Raw genomic sequence first — 12,695 nt, 5'->3', positions numbered from 1 at the left:
ATCCTTCAACTTCTCTTTATTGTAAATGTCAGGCCCTAAATTATCCATCCAGTGCTCTACAAGCATTCCATTCACTGTATAAACCCACAGTAAGTTTACTCAAGGGAGCTTCAGAAATTACAGAAATGCCCATAATAAAAATATTGATAAAGGATTGTTTAGCTAAAGAACTGTGAGTATACATTAGGAAGAGAAGATTCAGGCTAACCCAGGCAAGATGGAACATTATTGGCTTCCATGGTCTTAGAGGAAGTTATAGGGAAGCAGCTTCAACTTGCACCATGTTCAAAGACAAAATGAACTGTCCTGATAGACAGTGAGTTTCCTATCACCAGAGCAAACAAGTAGATGTTTGCTATATAATATTTCTTACGAGAAAGGCATTAAAATTCATCTTTTAAGATTCTTTCCAACTATTGATATAAAATTCATACTCTATGATCATATATTGTTTTATTTTATAACATACATATAGAATTTATATATATTTATATAAAGTACATTTTACAAAATATATTCTATTTTATAATCTCCAAGTCACATTATAGGTATCCAATAAAGTCAAACTTCTCTCTGGGATCCAGTTTTCCCATCTATAAAATAATGGCTTTTGCTCTAGATGATCTCCAAGTTTATTTCTGACATTCAACAATTCCATGACTGTATAGTGTACAGGAGAATGAAATGTGATGAAATAGATCCAGGCCTGGAGCACAAATCTGGGGCTCAATCAGGAGAGAGAGAATAAACCTGAATGATGCCTACTGGAAAATAGTTGAATGCAGATCCCGGCCCCTACCCCTAATTTCAGTTCTGGTTTGATGCCCAAATGTCATATTGATCCTTGGTTGTGTTTTGTCTTTTTTTTTCATTATAACTTTGAGTTTTCCCATCTTTGAAACTTCCTCTTCTGTTTTAGAATACGCCAAACTAATATACGCATACGCAGTGAAGGAAGGTGTGAGGAGAGCAACACAGAAACAACACCTCTCAGCATGCCAGCATCTGTAAGTACACCGGTGTTCATGATTACAGTGTCAGAACCAGGTGGTTCTGCTTCTGTTCTCTTGAACTGAGTGATGGAGAGTTCTCTGGCCAGGGAAATGATACTAGGTTAGATAACCCCAGAATTGGTCAAATCTTCATTGTGAAGATAAGTGATTACTGAAATATGTGGAAATAAAAATATAGTAGTTAACATTTTTAAATGTTTACAGTTTACTGGGATCAATGACAGACTATGAGCAATGTACATAATGTAACACTTCTGCAGAGTTGATTTTATTTTCTGTGATCTGCAATACAAAGATGAGACAGAGACCAAGCGAGGTCAGATACTGAAAGAAGTGGACTTAAACCTTATATCCTCGTATCAATACTTTGCATTAAGCTGTTTACCAACATGAAAAGTTGCCTTTTTCATTTAAATCCCTACAAGGATGTTATGACACACATTACAGTACTTTCACCTTATCTGAGGTTTTGCTTTCCATGGTTGTAGTTACCCAAGGTCCAAAAATACTAAATGGAAAATTCCAAAAATAAACAACTCACAAGTTTTAAATTATGTGCTGTTCTGAGTAGCATGATGAGATCCTGTACCGTCCTGCTCCATCTCACCTTTTTCCAGCATAGCCCACCTCTTAGTCACTTACTAGCCATCTAGGTTATCAGATCAACTGTCATGACATCACAGTCTTTTGTTCAAATAACCCTTATTTGAAGGAATAATGCCCCCAGAGTGCAAGAGTAGTGACACTGGCAATTTGTATATGCCAAAGAAAAGCCCAAAAGTTCTTCTTCTATGTGCAAAGTAAAAGTTCTCACCTTAATAAGGGGGAAAAAAAATATTGTGTGCTGAGGTGCTCAGACCTTTGGTAAGAATGAATCTTCTATCCACGAAATTGTGAAGAAGGAAAAAGAAATTTATGTTAGTTTTGCTGCTCCACCTCAAAGTGCACAAGTTACAGCCACATTGTGGGATAAGTGCTTAGTTAAGATGGAAAAGGCATTAGATTTGTGGGTGGAAGACATGAATAGAAAATGTGTTCTGACTGGTGGCAAGGTGCTGGGCCAGAAAGCATCAAGCCTCTACCAAGACTTCAGCAAGGGATGCCGTGAAATCAGTGACACCAAGCCATTTACTACAAGTAAAGTATGGTTACACAGATTCAGGAATAGATTTGGACTGAAAAATATAAAAATTACTGGAGTGGCTGCGTCTGCCAGTGAAGAAGCTGCTGCCACATTTCTGACAGAGTTGAAAAGGTTGATTAAAGAGAAAGGATGTCATACAAAACAAGTCTTCAATTACAATGAGGCTCCTCTGAAAGAAGATACCCAACAGAACCTGCATTCATAAAAGTACAAAGGAGGCACCAAGGCATAAAACGTGGAAAGCCAGATTAACTCTGGTACATACCACAGGGCATATGATTAAGCCAGGCATAGTATACAGAGTGAAGAACCCACTTGCTCTCAAAAACAAAAATTATCTGCCTGTGTTCTGATACCATAATCAGAAAGCATGGGTGATAGCCATCTTGTTTATGGAATGATACCACCAATGCTTCAACCCAGAAGTGAAAAAATACTTGGAAGAGGAAGGCTTGGAATTTAAAGTCCTCCTAATAACAGACAATGCACCTGGCCATCCTGAATCTATTTGCTATGAAAATGAAAATTTCAAGGTTGTATTTTTGCTTCTATATAGAACCTCATGACTTCAGCCCCTTGACCAGGGCATCATTCAATTTGTCAAGGTCACATACACCTGCCTGGTATTTGATTACATTTGATCAGCAATTGATGCAGACCCTAATCTGGACAAAATGCACTGCTGGAAACCATTCACTATTGCTGACACAATAACATTCCTCAAAGCTGCAATGGATAAATTAGACCTAGAAACTGTAAATGCCTGCTGGAAAAATTTATGAAGTCATGAATGATTTTAAAGCCTTCCTGGGGATCAATGGAGAAGTTAGGAAAATCATTCACAGGGCAAGACAAGTTGATGGAGAAGGATATTCTGACATGCTTGATGAAGTGGAAGAACATATTGAAGGCCACTGAGAAGTGTTAAAGACTGAGGAATTGGAAGAACTTATTGAGTCATCTACAGAGGGAGAGGAAGATGAAGAAATTGAAGCAGAACCAGCAATGTGAACATTACCAAAATTTGCCAAAGTGTTTCAAATTGCACAGATATTAAAGGAAAAAATTATGGAATACGATCCTTGGACGGAACACAGCATTAAAGTCACCCGTATGATCACCAAAGGATTACAACCTTTGCAGCAACACTTTGATGAGTTAGAAAAAAAGAGTGACACCTTCCGATTACAATGTCCTTCCAAAAGTTTTTGGCAAAAAAACCTTAAGCTATCAAAGATTCCCAACCATTGACATTATCTGCTCCTGTCATCCAGCCATCAACATCGTCATAGTTTGATGGATTACCTGAAGCAGATGATCCTCCTTGTGACCTATTCAGAAGGTCAATGGTAGCCTAATGCTATGTCACAGTACCTATGTCATTCACCTCAATCTCATCACATAGGCACTGTATGATCTCATATCACCACAAGAAGAAGGGGTGAGTACAGTGCAATAAGATATTTTAGAGAGAGAGAGAGAGAAGGACACATTCACATGCCTTTATAATTGTTCTATTTTATTGTTGTTGTTAATCTCTAACTGTGCCTAATTTATAAATTAAACTTTATCAGAGGTATGTATGTATAGGAAAAAAACATAGTATATATGGGGTTGGGTGCTATCTGTGGTTTCAGGCATCCACTGGGGATCTTGGAACATATATCCCGAGGGTAAGGAAGACCAATGTGTTGAGTTTAACATTCTCCCTGGTGATGGCATTTGAGGAATCTCTTCCTCAGGCAAGATGATATGTGACCTGGGGAAAAAACTAGGAATTTTCAAATAAGAGAAAACTTTTTGTCACCAGATAAATATGGGTTCAGAGTTTTTGATGTTTTTCATATGTGAGACCTTTGGCAAATCACATAAATACGTAAACCAAAGCTCTCACTGAGTTATTGAAAATATTTAATAAATACTTTTAAGCATTTGGCCCAGTGTTTAAAAAGCAATGGCATTTATTATTATTATCAGGCCTAGGAGCCTAAAGTATGAATGTAGAGAAACAGACCCTGGCACAAGGCTTATTTCTTTTAAATAATTTTAAGAAATTTATATTTGGTATTAAAATATACTTATCTTTAATAAAACAATATTTTAGTAAGATTTGATAGCTAGTTATTATTATTCACAACTGTTTTTACTCTATTCCACTGGCACAGAAAGCTTTGGCAACAATGGAATTAAAAACAGTTCTGCCAGACGTGAGGATCTTAAGCAATACTAGATGAGACCATATTCAGAAGAACTCAGCGAGCCTTGATATGGGAAAGTGGAAAAACAAGAGCTATAAGCTAGGTGTTTCTGGTTTCACACTGGCAGCTGGAACGCAGGGTAGGAGGCAGGGTACTGGAATGAAGTCAGGAGACCTTCACTGTTTTCTCATGTGGGTTAAAAAAGTCATATATCTACTCTGGGCATTACACATATATAAAGAGAGGTTTTAAACTTTTGCTCTAGTCCCTATGTTGTGTTGGCTATCTTCTTAATCTTATTAGATATAAACTGTTAGTGGTCTGCTTCTCATTTTATTGCCAGAATATCCTGTCTCCCCATCTTAAAAACATACCTGGTCACGTACATCTCAAACAGGGAGGTAAAAATAATCTTTATGCAAGTCTTATAGACCACACCTTAGACTATGCCTTGCTGTAATCTCATGTAGACAACATGATGCAAACTACTTTATGAGGAATTTGCCATAGAATAATACTAATAAGATGTATTTATTCAAATAATGAAGCATCTTGCCAGAGCTAAGAACAAAAGGTTTTGCAACTTCCTTCCTTTCATTTTGGGGTGTTTTTTTTCTCGCTAGAGTTATATAACAGGCATTATTAATGACAGGAATTATTTATGGTTTTATCTGATGGAACAAATCATTAGAGCAAGAGGTGTCCTGGGCATGGGTTCAATTCCTGCTGTATGATTCAATTATGTGATATTGGATACCCCAAGGTGATATGGGTGGGTCATGGCTCAGGACTGCTCTGATAACCATTATGGGTGTAAATCCTGGAGGCTGGAAACTATTGCCTAAACCTTGTTCCTCTGTAGAAGATTCTCTAAGAGAGTCTGGAATCTCAAGAATGAATAAAAGGCCTGGCAGTCACAACTTTCCTGGAAAAATAGACTGAAAATCCTACTTTTACTTCCTATTCTACGAGGTACTTTTCATTATCCAGTAACTACTAAGATTAATTTAATATAGAGCTTTATCTGCTCTTTCCTTCTGCACCCTCACAGTAAATCTGTATTTAGGGCAGGGATCGTTATCTTTCCCACTTTACAGAAAATCAGCCTGGGAGAAATCCTGCAATTTACCAAAGTTAATCAGTATTTGTTCGGGGTCCACTGTAGCCCTGACTTCATTTCTTGTGCTCTGCCACCATCCTTTAGTTGTCAGGAGATTCTGAAAACCAAGGGCTCTAGAAAAGGCATTATCTCAATTAAATAAAGATTAGCTACACTGGAAGGAAATTCCTATGTTAAGAAAAATACCAGTACTATTTTCTGAGATGAATAAATGACTATTCTCAATTCCATGACAAAGATTTTCCAGGATTCAACAAGACCATAGCTTGCCAACTCAAATCAAAGGAAGCCTGATGGGGTTAATGTGAGAACTAAAGTGGAGGTTTGAGTTTGGAATAATAATGCTGCTAGTGTTCCAGGTAGTACCAGCAGACAAGATGCAGTTACCTTTTTTAAAAATTTAAACGTTGATTTAATGTTTTAAATGTTGATTTCAAGAATATACAACTACATGGATGAGTCAGGCAGGAAGACAGCTGATTAAAATCTCATGGCCTAAAACAAACTATAATAGTAAAGCATTAATTGTTAGAGGAATTAGACTTAAGTCCTGACCAAATGTGACATCTTGGCAAGTCAGTGAACTTCTCTGAAGTTTAATTTATTCCTTTGTGAAAAGATGTGAATGACACCTTCCTTTTTTCATTACCATGACGGTCTCATGTAATCAAGAGCAGAGTTCATTTTTGTATCCACCTCAACAGGTAGTATATACTAGATACTCAATAAATACTCACTGAATCAACTGAATAAAATGTGAAAGTGATTTGAAATTGTGCATTCTTAGCAGAATGCAGGAATCTATGGATTTCTTTGACTATGTTATTACCATCATAAATGTATAGCCTGCATTTCTACAATGTCTTTGAGTTTCTAACATCTAACCTACCCATCTTCTCTTGTAGGTCAAATGATGAAAGAGTTGGTGAAAGCCATGAGGGAAAATGTGTATTCCAATTCTGAATTGCCTACCTTCACCATCTGTATATACAAAGAATTCTTCAGAGCTCGTCTTATTTACTATAGAAAACAATACAGAACTGTTGGGGGAATGGACTCACTGACTTCCAGTCTTTTCCATCTCTTTCCTCCTAGATTCTGTGATCTGAGGGCACAGAGACATCTTCACCCAGTCTGTGCTGTAGAAACCTCCTGATCACAATGCTGTCTGTCCAACTGCTTGTTCAATAAAAGTAAACCCCGCAGAACGCCATTTCTGGGATTTCTTTGTCACTGCCTGGAAAATAGGAACTTGTTTTTGCAGAAGCTGAATGAACTCTACCTTTTTGTTTTTCTAAGCCTATAGGTGGATGGAGAATGCTTTCTTCAAATTCAAGTTGCTGTCACGGCTGGGAAGGAATGTCTAGAAGAGAGGTGGGGATGTAGGGGTTCCCAGGCAGCCAACAGCTATATAAAGCCAAACCAGATATGAATCAATAATTCATAATTTCCTGTATCAGGGCCTTGGAGCCATACATAGTCTGGGGGAAGACCAAGGCAACAAGAGTTACCAAGCCCCATGTCAAGTGCTCAAGAGCTACATGTATTATAGCTAGAGGCTACTAAACTAGACAACGACCTAATACACATGAGAAATCCACCAGAGAATATAAGCACTAGATAGCGGATGGAACACGTATAAGCTCCTGCCTCAATGCTGAAACACTCTCATGCTCAGAACCTTGCTACTGGTGTCCTGTGACAGTATCTAGTTACATTGTTCACTTGCAGATTCCAGGCTAATGCTGAACACACTGTAGATGGAGGAAGCTGTGGGGAATCCACCATGCTTCTAGTTGTTCTCAGCTCTAGAACTGTGCTGGGAATGGCAGGCCTACTTGGATTTGGGGAGTTAATTTTGTATTGATTCCTCTGCCCTTTTTCTTTTAGATAAGTTGCCACTAGGCCCATTATAGTAGGATTTTATGATCTTTGTCCTCTTTAACTGAGTGAAGATAAATCATTCCCTATGGTGTTTTTGTTTTCTTTTTATGTTATCATTAAGAAAAAAGAAAGAAGACTTGTAAATCATTTTTCAAGCAGGAAAACACAGAGCCATTTCAGGAAAAAAAAAAAATGAGAAAACAGTGTTGCTATTTTCTTTGGTAATTCCAGGACATACAGAATGGGTTTACAGATACTGTAACATCTGAGATTGTATCTCCTCCCTGGTTATTTCTAGGAAATCCAGAAATACCATTTTCCTGGCCAAGACATATGATTTTTGAGAAGTAGTCACTTTATGTCATTTTGAATATTTTATTGAGATAACAACAACAAGCCCCCTGTACTGCCTTCCTCATTATTATTTTGATTATGATTATCAGGTAATATGCACAGAAGACTATGTTCTCTCACACTCAAGACTTAAGCAACCCTTGATAATAATTCTGAGCACTAGGGAGAAAGTATAGCTCAGGGATATGGTGAGGTGAAGGATAGGGTGGTCTAGAACAGGATGAGACACAGGAATGGAGAAAATTCCAGGGACCCAGTCAAAGTCAAGGGTGAAGAGGGGGACAGAGGTCAGGGATGAAATGAGAATCAAGGAAAATAAAGCAGGGAATGGACTGAGGCTCTGGGATTGGGGTTAAGAGTGTGAATGTGTTGAACACATTACTTGAGATTAAAAAAAAAACAACTGAAAGTTGTTTATTTTGGAGACACAATCTGGAGGCAAATATAAAATGTCATCTGTGTCAAAATGGTCACAACAAAATAGCTTTATTAACTATCAAGTAAACTGATTTTTGAGTTGCTTCCTGAGTTATATCTTGACATCCGAATGGGAGGTAAATGAAAACCAGACCCATCTTACTGACGTTTCACAAACCAGCCCTAAAATTCTAAACCGGGAAGTGACAAATGATCCTGAGATGGACCTAAAGAAGGCCAGACTATTTCTATCACCTCTTCCTGGTCACTACCACAGACTTATGCATTTCTCTATAACTATACTTCAGATTCCACTTTCAGAATGTGGGTTTTCATAGAAGTACCACTGTCAAACTCCTTATTTTTTCATGTCAGGAACTCACCTGAAGTCTCCCTCTCTCTCTCAAGGCTTCAGAAACAAGTACAGAGAGCACTTGTATAGACTACAGGTCAGAAAACTTTTTCACTAAAGAGCCAGATAGACTTTGTGGGATAAACAACCTCTGTCACAACGACTCAATGCTGCTGTTGTGTTAATATAATGAATTTACATTATGTAAATTCATATGCATAGCTATGTTCCAATAAAACTGTATTTATAAAAACAGGTGGTGGGCCAAGTTTGACCTGTAGGCTGTAACTCAGTTATAGTTAAGAATCTGTCTCTTTAGCTACATGTAAATCAATGAAATTAGAACATTCCCTCATACCATACACAAAAATAAACTCACAAAGACATGACACCATAAAACTCCTAGAGGAGAACATAGGCAAAACATTTTGACATAAATCGTAGAAATAGTTTCTTAGATTAGACTTCCAAGGAAAAGAAATAAAATTTTAAAAAAATCAAATGAGACCTAATCAAACTTAAAAGCTTTTGCACAGCAAAGGAAATCATCGACAAAACAAAAAGACAACCTACGGACTGGGAGAAAATATTTGCAAACGATGCAACTGACAAGGGATTAACTTCCAAAACATACAAACACCTGATACAACTCAATATAAAAAAAAACTCAATCAAAAAAAGGGCAAAAGATCTAAGCACACATTTTTCCAAAGAAGACACACAGATGGCCAACAGGCACATGAAAAGATGCTCAACACATCACTAATTATTAGGGAAATGCAAATCAAAACCACGATGAATTATTACCTCACACCAGCCAGGATGGCTATTATCAAAAAGAACACAAATAAACGTCGGCAAGGATGTGAAGAAAAGAGAACCCTTGTACACTGTTGGTTGGAATGTAAATTGGTACAGCCGCTACAGACAACAGTATGCAGGTTCCTTAAAAACTAAAAATAGAACTACCATATGATCCAGTAAATCCACTCCTGGACATATATCCAGAAAAGATGAAAACCCTAATTCAAAAAGATAGATGCATCCCAATGTTCATAGCAGCACTATTTACAATTGCCAAGACATAGAAGCAAACTAAGTGTTCATCAACAGATGACTGGTTTAAGATGTGGTATATATAGGCAGTGGAATATCAGCCATAAAAAGAATGAAATACTGCAATTTTCAGCAACATGGATGGACCTATGGAATAGCATACTAAGTGAAGTCAGACAGAGAAAGAAATATTACATGATATCACTTACATGTGGGATCTAAAAAAGAATATAAATGAATCTATATACAAAACATAAACAGACTCACAGACATAGAAAACAAACTTATGATTACCAAAGAGGAATGGGAGGGGTGGAGGGATAAATGAGGAGTATGGGATTAACAGATACAAACCACTATACATAAAACAGATAAGCAACAGGGATTTACTGTATAGCACAGGGAACTATATTCAATATCTTACAATAACCTATAATGGAAAATAACCTGAAAAAATATATCTCTATATACATAGATATAGATGTAGATAGATAATGACTGAATCACTTTGCTTTACACCTGAAACTAAGACAATATTGTAAATTAACTATATTTCAATTTAAAAAAAAGAATCTCCCTTATCCTTCTTCTTTGTAACTTAATTGTCTTCTTTGCTCCCTTCTGTACACTTAAACACCAACCACACTTCTTATTCTATGATAATAATAGAAGATAATAAATGTTGACATTTCTAAACATTTAATATGTGCTTACAAATGAGAAAAGCACATTCAAAATGCACATTTGTACTCCAATCCAAGACTCTTCGTGGCCTTGCTGGTTGACTTTGTCCAAGGCCAGTCTCATATATAGCACAATTAGATCATGGTAAATGAAGGGAATGTGCCCTCAAATAGCACTCCCTGTGGCCTTTACCAATGATGGATAATACTTGTTTCCCTCATAGTAAAAAGCATAACAAGACATCTTGTTCTTTCTCTGATACCATCCTGGCACACAAGTCCCTTTTTATTTCCAGTATTGAAATTAAAGTTAAATATAAATAATATGTGACTATAAATCATTCTTCAAGCATGAAGGGAGAATAGAAAGACAGACTTGGTCATTTGAAAATCAGTCCCAAGAAAAAAAACCTCATAAAACATTCATCATCCTTGATGGACTTTTCACTTGACAGTAGTTCCTTCTGGACTATTTTGAGGGATGATGAGCTGTCTTCCTCCAGGCTATTCCATGCACTCTCTCCTTATCTGTTACAGTCCTTGTAAATATCTTTCTAGCCTAAAGACATTTACCTTATTTTTTTCTTTAATGAATTTTAGATCCTCTTTTTCATTTCAGTGGACTTTTCAATGGCCTAACAGACTTGCCTGTCTCTATCCTTTACAGCTTTCTTGTTTTTTAATCTCCAAATGACCTCTTCAAAACACAGATCTGTATAATTCCCCATTTTAATTTTTTTTTTGAAAACTCCTACTAAGCAGCCACACTGCACTAAAACACAGTAAAACGAGAAAAAGCTGAAACCCAGGCATTATCTTCCCAGATACCTTTTATCCTCTGTACAGTTAATCACTAAATCTATTAAATCTTTGGTTTAAACCATCATCAATCATTCATGATTGACCGAAACAGCCTTATACATGATTTCCCTGCTTCAGCCTTCTCCCATCCATTGCATTCTCCACTGCAGAGTGATGATCTGAAATCCAAATTTGATAGTAATGTGCATGAAACTTTTAAGTGGCTTCTCTAGCCCCCAAGATGAACACCAAACTCCTCCTGACATGCAAGGCCTCTCTGTCCACCTCTTAGGCTCAGCTCTTACACTCTCCTCTTTCCCTTCTACCCTTGAATAATTTCCTTAAACTTGTTCCTTTATGTCCTCTCCTCTTAACATATCCTCCTTATCCACCCCTGGTCCTTCTCCCACTTTTTCCTTCCATCTCACAAGGTTCATTCCTTCAAACTCTAGAATAATTTTTTCTCACCTCATTAAAGGTGTAGCTTTTTTCTGGAAGCCTTCCATGACTTCCTTCCCCTCTGTGAATTAGTTATTCCTTTCTTATGCTCCCATAACACCCTGTCCTTTCACCTATATTACCAGCTGTCACTGTTTCCTAGTTGCTTATTTACAAGTCCATTTCTCTCACTAGACTGTGAATTCTTTAAGAGAAGAGATGGTTTAATGTTCTTGTTTTTATTTCCAGTGCCTAGCAAAATACCTAGCATGGAGTGTTGCTTATTAAAAGTTGTTGACTAAAGCTAGACCCTTAAGAGACTTAAAAGAAAATTTAAAACAGGCACTCTCAGTTATGGTCAGTGACATAAAGCCTACAAGGACTTTTGTTTTCAAAGAACTTAGAGATTCTGCATTCCCTTCCTGGTACAAATTTAAAATTGCTGGCACTGATGGTTGGAAACAAGCTAAAATTACCTGAAAATATGAACTTATAAAATGTATCTCCTCCCCAGATGAAGGCTAGATTCATGAGATGTTTCTCAGAAATATTAGAAAAGGCTGCAGCTAAAGAGGAATGCAAAAGCAGTAGGAGCCCAGAAAAAAATATGCTGTGAAGTGTATTGTTATAATTAGCCTTATTGTAACTTTCAACTAATTAATTTGCTCTTTATCAGCTAAATATATGATATGTAGTTATAAAGAAAATCTCAATCAGGGAAAGGCTATTTTACTTCAGACTGATAAACTCCCAGGCTGACAGAGCTAGAAGAAAATTAGAGATGATTTATCCAGCATGTTTAGTATATGGGAATCCTGAAGCCAAAAGAGGGGAAGTGATTTTTCTAAGCCTACCCAGATGAGTGCAAAGGAGAAATACAAATTCAAGTAAATGGTTTTTAATCTCATGTCCCTTACACCACTCTCTCTGGCCTCATGAACCACAGTTCCATGCTTTTCATGTAAATAAAATTATCTGATTATGTTTTCAGACAAAAGGGTGGATTTTGTATCAAATGATCCTAGAAAACTTCATTATCTACAGAAACAGTCACGTCTGTTAATCTGTGGAATACTTCACTTCCAAATCTATGGATCATGTGGCAGGAGACAGTACACATGCAGATTTTTTAGCATAGAGTAATGGGATTAGCAATGAAAAGTGAATTCTAATGGCTTGACTTAACACGAAAGAAGTCCTGGGAGCAGTAATAAAATGGAAAGTTGCCAGCTATT

At 37.0% G+C, this 12,695-nt stretch overlaps 1 protein-coding gene across 3 annotated transcripts in view; it reads left to right on the top strand.

The window, feature by feature from the left end:
* Positions 1 to 6,688, top strand: part of SPINK5 (serine peptidase inhibitor Kazal type 5) — a 69,479-nt gene extending 62,791 nt beyond the window's left edge. For all 3 annotated transcript variants that reach the window (XM_033406841.2, XM_033406842.2, XM_033406840.2), the window contains 2 exons: positions 920 to 1,007; positions 6,381 to 6,688. In XM_033406841.2, the coding sequence (XP_033262732.2) occupies positions 920 to 1,007; positions 6,381 to 6,389 (97 nt within the window). In that variant the 3' untranslated portion in view covers positions 6,390 to 6,688. The remainder of the gene's footprint in view (positions 1 to 919; positions 1,008 to 6,380) is intronic.
* The last annotated feature ends 6,007 nt before the right edge of the window (positions 6,689 to 12,695 follow it).

Source organism: Orcinus orca, chromosome 3, assembly GCF_937001465.1.
Source record: "Orcinus orca chromosome 3, mOrcOrc1.1, whole genome shotgun sequence".
Classification (NCBI taxonomy): Eukaryota; Metazoa; Chordata; class Mammalia; order Artiodactyla; family Delphinidae; genus Orcinus; species Orcinus orca.
The sequence above is the reverse complement of the archived record's forward strand: the minus strand, read 5'-3'. Positions and strand labels throughout refer to the sequence as shown.